Source organism: Chionomys nivalis, chromosome 5, assembly GCF_950005125.1.
Source record: "Chionomys nivalis chromosome 5, mChiNiv1.1, whole genome shotgun sequence".
Classification (NCBI taxonomy): Eukaryota; Metazoa; Chordata; class Mammalia; order Rodentia; family Cricetidae; genus Chionomys; species Chionomys nivalis.
In genome coordinates this window covers 4,219,257-4,230,853 of record NC_080090.1, presented here as the reverse complement: position 1 = coordinate 4,230,853, position 11,597 = coordinate 4,219,257, and the positions used below count along the sequence as shown (strand labels likewise).

Sequence of the window (11,597 nt, the reverse complement as noted above, 5' to 3'; positions counted from 1 at the left end):
CGAGCATGCTTAGCAAGCACTATCCCAAATGAACTACACCCCAGCTTTAAATATATATTTTCATGACCATTTCAGCACATTCTCGACAGTACTCAATAATCTTCACGATCAATACCACCTCTGTTAATATTTTGTTTGTTTTGTATCCCTGGCTATCCTGGAATTTGCTGTGTAGATCAGGATGGTCTTGAACTTAAGAGATCCTCCTGCCTCTGCCTCTGGAATTAAAGGCGTGTGCGACCCCGGCCAATTTTAAATGCGGGAAACTGGAGGCCTGCAGTTTGGAGTCTGTTTCCAATCCTGTGAAACTTGCAGTCCCTGAGCTCCTGCATCTACAAAATGGTTTTCGGGCAAGCTCCAGACCCGGTCTGGCTAAGCGCTCTCTGGTCTCAGCGGCCGCAATCCCCGGCCCCACCGCGAGGCTGCGCTACGACCTCGGGTCCCCTTCGCGCACCAAGCCGGGGCGGTCCGCGGGGGCAGGAGCGGGGCGGGGCACCGAGCAAAGGTTGTCCTCAAAGCCCAGGATCTTCTCGACAACTCCGCGGCATCATGACGGTGGGCGCCCGGCTCCGGAGCAAGGCGGCGAGCAGCTTCGCGCGCCGGGGGCCCCTGGGGCGATCTCGCGGCGCCGGGGACGAGGAGACCGATGTCATCGTGGAGCACCTAGAAGGCGAGGACGATGACCCAGCAAGCCAGGACGATACGCGCGAGGAGGGCGGGCGACGCGCGGGGACCCCAAGCGCTCGCAGAGTTCACCTGGCTGCGCTGCCCGAGCGCTACGAGCCCCTCGAGGAAACCTCGCCAGGCGACAAGCCCAAGAAGAGGTTTCGGCGAAAACTGAAGAAGTACGGCAAGGTAAGTCCCCAGCATTCGGCCGCCCTGATCCAGACTGAACCGGGAGTTGCCCTGGGTGGAGTTGTGCCCAAGTCGCTGCCAGGACAGTCACTTGGAGGGTGGCGTTGAGCGCTCAGGCTTAGGCGGGCAGGGCCCTGTGCTCGGTTGTCGCTGGTGGAAACGGAATGTTGAAGCCGTTAAGTGACTTGGAAACCTTGTCGCTGGTGGGACGTTGCAACCCAGGTGCATCGATTTCCCATCCTCTCCCCGAGACCACCCGGCCACATGAGAATGTTAGGTGATTCTGTCGTAGATGCCCAGGTTGTCCGCGGGGCCTGCTAACTCAGCCAGTACACACCTAGCGCCTGTGGAATCTCCCTGCCTCTAAAGCTGATCTCTGCACTTTGAACTTCAGATGTTCTGCCTGCCTTTTGCTTTGGTGGTGGGAGGAGGTGGGTGAGCGAGAGGAAGGATGGGGATGGATAGGCAAAGGAATGAGTTTCGTTTCCTGAGTAAATGGTTCTAGCTCCCAGGTGCCCCGGCTTGGAAGTAGAATTACTCTCTTGGCCTGGAGGAGGCTACGGGAGGGTGTTTGTTGGGATGCGGAGGTGGAGGAACCACAAAACTCATTGAGTGTGTTCCAGTCAAAGTCCTCTGACTGACCTCCTGATTTTATGGTCCAGTCATCAGTGGCCTTCAGTGGGTGACCTTTACCATACCTGAGGCATTCAGTTTCCTGCTGGGAATTTTAGTTTATCATTCCCCTGAATGATATGGCGTTGCCCCCTCACAAGCAGGCAATGATAAAATACTTGAAGTAAAGTGGGACTTTGGGGGTACAGAAACCATTTGAGAGTGAATTGATGCCACGGGGTCCTTCTTGGAGGCTGGCATTTGGAGAGGTTTTGGGGTGACCATTCTGTGCCGGGCATTATGCATACCCTAGAGATGCAAAAATAAATCCTAACAGCGGGTGGGGAGAATCCAAGGCTCACCAGGGAGATGTGGTAGAGATCGGCACCGGCTCCTTCACTACATAGCACAGAACTTAGTGATTACTCATCCTGGTGAGGCTAATAAAATCGGGGACGCAGCCAGGCAGTGGTGGCGCACGCCTTTAATCCCAGCACTCGGGAGGCAGAAGCAAGCAGATCTCTGTGAGTTCGAGGCCAGCCTGGTCTACAAGAGCTAGTTCCAGGACAGGCTCCAAAGCTACAGTGAAACCCTGTCTCAGAAAAAAAAAAATCAAAAATCAGGGACTGTTTCAAATCGCCCAGACAAGGACTCTAGGCAGAAGAAAAGATAAGGCTTCACCACAGGAAGACAAGACAAGGAAACCCACACGTGTAATCCCAGGTACTGTGAGGGAGGACAGGATGATTGAAAGGAGAGGCCAGCCTGGGCTATCTATGTGACAAGAACCTATCAACAAAGAGCTCACCCCAGATAACACTGAGGTACCAGATCACACTAATTAGGAAGGCTATTCTAAACAAAGTCAAAGTCCAAACATAAAGTCATAATGTTGGTGAGGATGTGGGAGACACTGAGCCTTGCACACTGGTGCTGGCGTGTGTAAGATGGTGTACTGCTCTGGAAAGCAACTTGGGGGCACTTCTCCCAGTTGAACACAGGCCTACTCTACGATTTCAGGGTTCCACACTGAGATGGAAGAATTGAAGGCTGGCCTGGGGAGTGTATAGCTCAGGGGGTTGAGTGCTGGCTCAGCGTTCACCAAGACCTGGCTGGAGCTCTCGTGCTGTATAAACCAGCTGTGGTGGTACACACCTGTAATCCCCCACTTGGGAAGTGGAGGCCAGGAGATCAGTGCTCAGGATCTGGCTGTGTAGGTATCGTCACTGCAAATCTGACGATCTGAGTTCAATCCCCAGAACCTTGGAAAACTGACTCCCACAAGTTCTCATTGACCACGAACACACTGTAGCACACATACACACCAAACATACTAGATAAATGTAATTAATAATTTTTGGAAAATAATTCAAAGTGATTTTTTTTGGTTACCCTTGAGAGTTTCTGGGCTACATGACATTCTAGCTTTAAAAAAATAGAGTTAAACAGTACTCAAGTAAATATTTTTTACTTCAGTTTTTCTTGTGTATGGGTGTTTTGCCTTCATAAATGTTTGTGAAGCAAGTAATTTTACACACATATTCACAGAAGTCTCATTTACCAATGGACAAAAAGCGAAAAAAATCCAAATATTTATGAGTAGATGAACAAAATGTGGGCTAGACACATTATGTAGTATTATTTAATAGCCATAAGGACTAATATTTGCTGCCATGTGGCTCAACAAGATGGTAAGTGAGGAAAGCCATGGTTCCCTTTCTGTGACATGTCCAGAGAGGTGAGTTCAGAGAGCATGATGGTGGCTTCAGGGGCCGACAGGCAGAAGGTTGCCGACTGTGTGTATGGTTTCCTTCTAGGAAGAGAATGTTTTGTAAGCAGACAGGACTGGTGGTTACACATCATAAAGGCATTCGATGCCTCTCACTTTTTCATTTTACAAAATAACAGATGTAGAAAATAACAAAAACATGTATGTGTTTGGGGTTTTTTTGTTTGTTGTTTTTGCCTTCATGTATGTTTGTGCCACTTGCCTCATACCCACAGAGGCCCAAAGAGGGCACTGATTGCCCTGGAGCTGGAGTTACAGACGGTTGTGAGCCACCATGTGGGTGCTGGGAACTGAACCCAGGTCCTCTGGAAGAGCAGTCGGTGCTCTTAACTGTTGAGCCATCTCTCACTTTAGACTGGTTGGTTTCATGTTACACGGATTGGGGGCTGGGGGATATAAGAGAGATTTTGACATGAAAAGGGTTTTGTGTTGGTGTTGTTGTTTGTTTGTTTTTTTTCTTGACCAAAACAGAGAGGGAGAGATGTGGGAAAGCTCTGGAATGTTACACACTAACTCAGTAGTCCCAAGAAGTCCAGATGAGATCATAGCCCAAGTGAGTGGTCACAAGAGCCATCCTGGCTCTGCCTTCTCAGGCCAGCTGAGAAGGTACCAGGCTCCAACAAGAAGGAAGAGGACCAAGGAGGCCCCTTTTCTGCAAAGCCACAAGAACAGTCCAGGCTCCTGCAGAAGATGGGGGTGGGATCCGTGCTCACCTCGGTTGCCAGGCGAGGCTTTTAGAAATGAATAGCTCTGATTATTGGTTATTACAGAATGTGTTTTCTTTTTGTTCCCATTGCTGTTAACTTCTCAGATCCTTCACCCAAGCCCCTTCCTGCTTCTATTTAAGGAAAGTTGTTGGCCTTTGTGCAACATGAAAGAGCAGGCTCACTCCCCCCCCACTCGCTGCTCCACCCACCCCCACCAGCGTGGTCCTGCCCAGGAGCCAACCCGAACACTGTGCTGGCCCAGCCTTCTGGAAGCCTTTGTGCCTGGGCCTCTTATAGAGATCAGTGTTCCCAGCTGATTTGAAAGAAATAATTGCATTCCTGTGGCGGACTTATTACTGTTAAAATGCTATGCACTGGACACTGGGGAAGGAACCTGAGGTGGCGGTGTTCCGGTGTTCCATATCTGCTACCTTCTTTATGTTCCATGCCTGAGTCCCCTCAGCAACCCTGGGAAGCTGGAGTTGGAGACAATGAAGCTGCAGAATGAGACAGCTCTAAGAGCTGGGAGGGAGTCTTGCCCCTTCCTCTGCAGATCTGTGGGCGAGATGGATGGAACGTGCCTCAGAATTAGCTGAAAATAATAGGCCGCCCTTGCAGGCACCCCTGAGAGGCATGGAGAGAAGTGTGGTAAGGAAAAAGAATGAAGTTGTGTTCATCGGGAAGCTAGGACAGGGTTGGAGGGTAAAATAGAAAGTATGGGGTAAGGCAGGTATGGTGTTGCAGGCCTAATTCCAGCACTCTGGAAACTGATTGGAGGATCACAGATCAGGGCCAACCTGGGCTGCATAGTGAGTGGAACCCTGCCTCACATGTCGAGACCTAGGTTTGACCATACCACAAAAAGAAGGGAAAAATGGAAAAAATGTTCTCATGTTTAAACTAGGGGTCCAGAGTCAGTCTGCCAGATGTGAGAACCGCATGGCCATCCAGTGGCCGTCTGACTTTCTCTCACTGCCTTGTCTCTTCCTCTATACTACCATCTGATAACAATGAGGGCTGGACTGGGGGTAACGTGCATACCAGGTAAGCATGAGAGCTCAGTAAAAAGCTTGGCACATACTTAAAAACCTAGTTCTGGGGAGGTGAAGACCAGTCAGTATAGACGAACCTGTGAACTCGGGTTGGGTGGAAGAGTCTGTCTCTACACAAATAACTAAGGTGGCGAGAAATTCAGGAAGATGCTGAGTGTCGATCTCACACATACACCCCCCACCCGACCAACACATATACCTAATCATAACGAAAGTCAATACATTAGTCCACGTGAAAGGTTCTAGATGCCAGGGTCCCTGGATGAGGTTCTAGAGCTGTATGCCGCTATCTTTTGAGGGGTGAGTTCTCTTTGTTCAGACTCTGGAGCCGATCACCCACCTCAGGTTGGCGTCAGGCCTGAGGGCAGCTCAACAGAGGACTTGACCTTTGAGATCAGACAGTGACGTCTGTGGAGAGATGATTTCCTCTTCTAAATCACAGGGGCATGAAGCCGCAGCCCCACTGGGGGGTTGGATGCCATCTTCTCTGCTGCTCTGGAACTCAGAAGTCCCAGGCAATCAAGCCTCCTGATCTAAAATCACCAGGGCTGCTCCTGCCTGGCTCTTTGCTGCTTCCGGGGCCATCTTCCTCCCTTCCAAACCCAGTAGTGTACCCTACCCCCCGTCACTCCCTTCCCCTTCCACCCTCCATCTTCTTCCTGACTCCCCCTGCATCCCTCTGCATTAGGATATTCACATGGGGTAGAGCCAGTCTTGACCTGGTATGCAGGAGACCCCAGGGAACCGCCCTCTGGAGAAGTCTTAGCTGACTCATACTGGCAAAGTCCCTCTCGCCATTTCAGGGAACGCAGTCATGAGTTCTGAGAAGTGCGGTGTGAATCTGGGGGCTAGCCTGGCCCCCTCTCCCATGCTTTCCCATCTTCAGCATCCCTAGGAGAGATTCGTTCTATCCCAAGTCCTTTCCCTTGAATAGCACCCGTGCGCTTGTGAGCTTCTTTGGTCTCTGCTTTGTGCTACCCAAAGCTGTGCTTTGACCACGTTCCCGTTAATGCACTCTCTCCAGACTCTCCCGAAATGGTAAAGACAGAGTGATAAGTGGCTGTTTAAAAAGTGACCAGCTATGGTAAGAGAGTGTACAACTATCACTAATATCAGGTTTCGGGTAAGCGGTTTGATCCTGGTGCCATTGTCAGGGATACATGGTATTTGTTTCAAACATGTAAAATTCTCCCAATGACTCTTTTCAACACGTTTATAGAGTCCTTTCCTCTCTATTTCTCTCACACATGGACACACAGACACACACACAGACATACACACACACACACACACATACATGAACATGTCTCCTTGAGAAATGGATAAGGTGGTATCTTGAGTAGACATAGATGTACCAGTTTCTCCCGCAGCTTGTCATGACCTAGTAAGGGTTGAGGGAAAGACCTTGGCTTTCCCTACAGGCTGGGGGTACCTGAATGGGTACACACTATAGCGTGGGGACTCTGGCATTCACACCACAGACAACTCAAGGCAGAACTCATAGGCAACTCCATACGCTCTCTAGACATATTTCTAGCAAGGCATTGTGGGTCACAACAACCCAGCACTGAGAGGACCAACGTGAGCGGAAGGCCAGCCTGGCTTACATGGTATGATCCATGTTAGCTCAGCTCCTGAGTGAGAGCCTGTCTCTAAAAAAGAAACCTTGCTGAGAAATAAGAAATATCTCCAACTGATAAATTGCCACCACAACCCTAAGCTACTCTGTAACAGAAAGAAGTCACTGTTTCTTCTGAAAGTTGACACTGTGGTCACCAGCACTGCTGCATGTGCTGGGCACTGTTGCCAGCGCTTCCCTTGAATAAACTCCTCCATCCTCTTTAACACAAAAAGGCCACTACATATTCCCATTATACAGACAAGGAAACTGAGGCCAAGTAATGTTGAGGAAAGGATGGGATTAGAACTCACTCCAGGCTGTGAGCACAAGGTCTCTTACAGACTGCCTTCATTAGAGAGAGGTATAACATGGCGCGAAGGTTTCTGGTTCTGCAGTGAGATTTCATCGGGGAAGATTCAGCTCTGCCCCTTACTAGCTGGACAGTCTCAAAGGCGTGTTAACTTCCTGTGATTTCTTCTTTTTTTAAAATTTATTTTTATCTTATGTGCCTTGGTGTTTTGTCTACATGTATGTATGTGTGAGGGTGCCAGATTCCCTGAAGCTGGAGTTACAGACAGTTGTGAGCGGCCACATGGGTGCTGGAAATTGAACCTGGGTCCTCTGCAAGAGCAGCCAATGCTCTTAACCACTGAGCCATCTCTCCAGCCTCTGTGATTTCTTCTTGCTAATCCCTTAAGCGATATATCAGTCACCCAAGTTAGGCCAACTTGCTTCATGCAATGAGAGACAATGCCATAGAGGAATTGTGGGGCACCAGGAGGTGGGCACCCCAAGCAGAGGGTTGAATGAATGAATTGGAACTGGAGTTGTCAGCATTTAAGAATCATCCAAAGACTGAGGGGTTCTAGGCAGAGCGGAGGAGGACCTAGCAATGAGGAATGAAGACCTCAACAGTTCCAACTCTACAAGAAGATAGAACCAATGGAGAGCGTTTAGTAGAAGTGCCCTGTGGAGAAGGGAGAACCAGGAGAAGATGGGTCCAAGTGATAACAGAGCTCGGGGAGGGAAAAGACAGACGCCTCCATGGACCACACAGCATGGAGGTTGTAGGCAACCTTGACCCGAAGTCCCTGAATGGTTGTGAGCAGCAACCAGTATGAGAGGGAAGAAGTGTGGCGTGGAGTCACTGGAGGTTTTTTTCACTTGGAGAGCAGAGAGATTGGGCAGGAGATGGCCACAGTGACACGTGGCATAGTCTGAGCTGGGGAATGGGGCTGACAGGACGATGAGGATACTGCTGGGAGAAGAACAGTGTGGGGAAGACATGGGAAAAAGAGGCAGTTCGCCATGGCTACACTGGCAGGGTGGGAGAAGCCAGGAGCCAGAGCACTGGGCTTGGGGACAATAGGAGAAGATGAACAGGTCCCCAAGGATGTGCGATTCCATGAGGACATGGACTCTACCAGTGCATAGAGATGGTTGGGGTCGGGAGAGGGAAAGGTTGGGCTGCATCTTAGAGAGAGGTCAACCCTCTTGGGCAGCTGGGGTAGCTTCTCCAGGCAACACTGGGTATTGCAGTGACTCTCCTGATTGGAATCAAGGATCTTCAGTGGAACCAGGCTGTGTATTCTGTAGCCAGAAAAAAAAAATCACAGGGCTGAAAGCCACGGGATGGGAGAGAAGGTTCTGGTCAGTTACTGGATGTCAAAGTCACCAAGAACAACAAAAGAAGTTGGAGGTGGGAAGGGGGATCCTGGGGACACAATGCAGTAGATGTTAGCTATTAGTGGTCTCAAAGTTCTTATGTAATTCCACTTGAGTTCCTGGCATTTGATGTCCCCGGTCCCAGCATCCACCAAAGAGGAGAAGGAGTAGAAAGGCAGCATCCGAAAAGCATCGACTCATCCTTACTCTCAACAAATGTTAAGACTGTTCTGGAAACACAAAAGGCTTGTGCACTGCAGAACTCAGAGATGGTGAAAATTTCCGGGTTACAAACACGTGGGTCAGACCAGAGTAGGCGTTAGGCGCATAGGAAGGACCAGGTGGGCTGTCTAACAAGATGCCTGAAGGAAAATTTGACCCCGCCTATGATGGCGCTCACATTTCCAGCCGGGGAAGCGGGGTGAGTCTCAGTTTAAAACAACAAAGGCGTTTTAGTTCTAGAGCTGGCCGCCTCCATGCTGTTTCTAAGAAGGCTTGAGAGTTATCTGGAAATATGCTGTACTTGCACACACTTGACAAGGAGGATGCCTGTTGTGAATCAGGTGGGGACGCAGGACACTACGCATGTGAAGACACTGGGCCTCCATAGTTTGCCCTGGGTCCATGAGGGCGAACCATTCTCTGTGTGTGTCACAGTGACTTGTGGAAGAGTCAACAGGTTGCCTCACCTAACTTTTGCTTTTCTCTTTCTAAAAATAGAATTTCGGGAAGGCCATAAGCAAAGGATGCCGGTACATTGTCATTGGTCTGCATGGATTTGCTGCAGCCTACTCCTCCCCATTTGGAGTGGCCACCAGCGTGGTGTCCTTTGTGCGCTAACCGGAGCTGCAGGGGCAGGCATCACCAGAATGCTTCTGCCCCAGGGGACAGTGTGAACCCACCAGCACTTCCGACTCGAACTCACAGGAACTCTGAAGATGAACTCTACTTTATGCTCCGTTGTTGAACTGGTTGAGTGTCAGGCAGAAGCCATCCCCGCTCATCCGCTGAGCCACTCGGTTCTCTTGGACATGGGTGGGTCCGGGGATCAGATCTGCGGAGAGTTAGGCCAAGATCAAATTGGGGATAGGGTTAGTTTGCTTCCTGTACCGGCTAGAGCCTTTCTGGGGTATAGGCAGGCAGACTCATGGCAGGTCTGGGGTCTGAGCCATGCGGGTCGTGGGCGAGTTGTGAGGGAAGAGGATGCAGACCTCTAATGGGATAGTTGCTAGGTTCTGGAAAGGTCGAGATGGGCATGCCTTCCTTGATCCCCTCACTGAGGGCAGTGAGGGAGCTGTTTCTGAGGCTCTCTCTCCCCATCACTGCTTTACTAAGCTGTCATCGCGAGTTTAATTACAGGTTTGGGAAGACAGAAAGACCACGATCCTTTGAAACCCGAGTTCAGAGCTGTGTGGGGACTGTTGAAAGTAGATCAGAGTGTCATCTTCATAAGTGTTTCATAACTGCGCGCTTGGCAATGAGGAAGGGAGGGCAAGTTCAGAAGCTGGGAGGCTGCAACAGGTGCCTTCCGAGTCTGAATCTGGTCCAGCTATTGTGTTTGGAGCAGGCAGGACTCCTGCGGGTGTGACTGTCCATGCCAGTTCACTGCTGCCAGGTGCCTAAGTCCACCATTTGATTGAGGAGAGAGAGAGAGAGAGAGAGAGAGAGAGAGAGAGAGAGAGAGAGAGGTAAAGGGGAGAGAGAGAAGGAAAGGAGAGAGAATTTACAAATATTTTTAGAGGAGCAACCAGTAAGTGAGAGATGGGCATGAAGAAAGAAGAAGGAAAACAAAGGATGACACTGGAGAGGCAGTGGAAGCTGTGGAGCCAAAGACGCGTGCTTGTGATGGAGATTTCCTTGGAAGGGCTGGGCTGCTTGTATGTAGGACTAGGCTGCTTGTATGTAGGACTAGGGGAAGCTGGGGGACCAGAGGCACCATGGTGGTTAACACTTCTTAGGCCAGCATCTTACTTGGATTCAAAAGTTAATGGAGGCATGAGTCCCAGGTCTGACACCCGTCGAGGGTGGCTCCTAGACCAGCATTGGGCGCTGCGAGAATGAGAGAAGAACCCCTCTAAAGGGTAGGACGCCTGGGACACTGCACTGCTGGGTCTCACAGCTGTTTGTAAAGTTGTTCATAAAGGTCCCTTTCACCATGACCCTTGGGCAACCCCACAGCAGGCCAGGATTTCAACTCTGCTTCTAGAGTATTCAAGATCCAGAGCAGATCCTGGGACCTCTCTGCAGGATCAGTTTGTTAGCCTAGGAGACACGAGGAAAGCGGAATGCTCATCTCTTACCCACCGGGCCCAACCATCAGGCACTGGTGAGGAGCAGGTGGAGGAGACAGTGGCGGTTGCCCACTTAGACCTCTGGAGGCTCTTGTTGAATTGCCCTGTCCCTGGAACCGGGACATAGATGGTCTTGCTTTATCCCTAGTAGTACAAGCAGGTTATATGCAGGGTCACACATGTGACGGGGTGATGCTTGCCTGGTAGTCCTGGGATGGAAACTGGAAAGGTGAATAGGAGAAAAAGCCACTTGCAGCTGACTGGAAAGAATCAGGAATGGGAAGCTTGCAAGATGCCTCCCCTGCCACCTCTCAATAGCGGAGAGTCCCAGGGAGTCCACATGTCCTGCTAGGTAGGGAGAAGTGTGACCCAGGGATGGGATGAACAATCAAAGATGCTTCCTTCCCCTGGGAGTCTTCCTCCCCACCTACCAAATTGGAAAATCAGCACAACCAGGTATGTCTGGCCCTGTGCCTCTCCAAGTCTGGCTAAGAATTAACTCAGAAGCGGCCAAAGTCAAAAGTTAGTCCTGGGACTCGCCAGGCTCACTGGAAGGTGAACTTCAACTCCTGGAGCAGACTGTGTGATCTCATCCCGTGTGTGGGACTCGTGGTTCGTGTTGCAGGCTGCCCTTTGTTGCTTTCCTGTGTTTCCTTGTTTGGCAGCAGGGCCCACACCCTACTTTAACTGAATTTAAGAGCTTAGCTTTCCCATTACTGATGTCCAACATTTTGTTTTCCTGTATCCCTATCTTGCCTTGTGGTGTAAATAAAAGCCCCAGATTGTCTGGTTTTCCTATGTGTCAAGGACTGTGCCTTTCCTTGCTCCCAGCAGGACGGGGGAGTGTGGGACGGTGGGCAATCGAGCCGGGACCCCCCCCACACACACACACATACCTGCAGTGTTAAAGGCTTCATTCTTTAGAATCCCTCAGGACAGACTCTAGGGTGGGAAAGCCACAGCCCTGTTTCAAATGAAAAATTTCCAGAACCTTTGACTTCAGTG

General features: G+C 50.4%; 1 protein-coding gene across 1 annotated transcript; it reads left to right on the top strand.

Annotated features, from left to right (window-relative positions):
- Window positions 1-501: 501 nt before the first annotated feature.
- C5H1orf115 (chromosome 5 C1orf115 homolog) lies at window positions 502-11,394 on the top strand. Its single transcript, XM_057769115.1, has 2 exons — window positions 502-855; window positions 9,022-11,394. Exons 1-2 carry the CDS (start codon window positions 550-552, stop codon window positions 9,139-9,141), a joined length of 426 nt encoding a protein of 141 aa, XP_057625098.1. The 5' UTR covers window positions 502-549; the 3' UTR covers window positions 9,142-11,394.
- Window positions 11,395-11,597: the final 203 nt, after the last annotated feature.

Bases quoted from the DNA above. Each gene is read 5' to 3' on its own strand.
- C5H1orf115 (XM_057769115.1), top strand. From the start codon at position 550: ATGACGGTGGGCGCCCGGCTCCGGAGCAAGGCGGCGAGCAGCTTCGCG. The intron at 856-9,021 runs GTAAGTCCCCAG...TTCTAAAAATAG, and splicing joins AACTGAAGAAGTACGGCAAG to AATTTCGGGAAGGCCATAAG.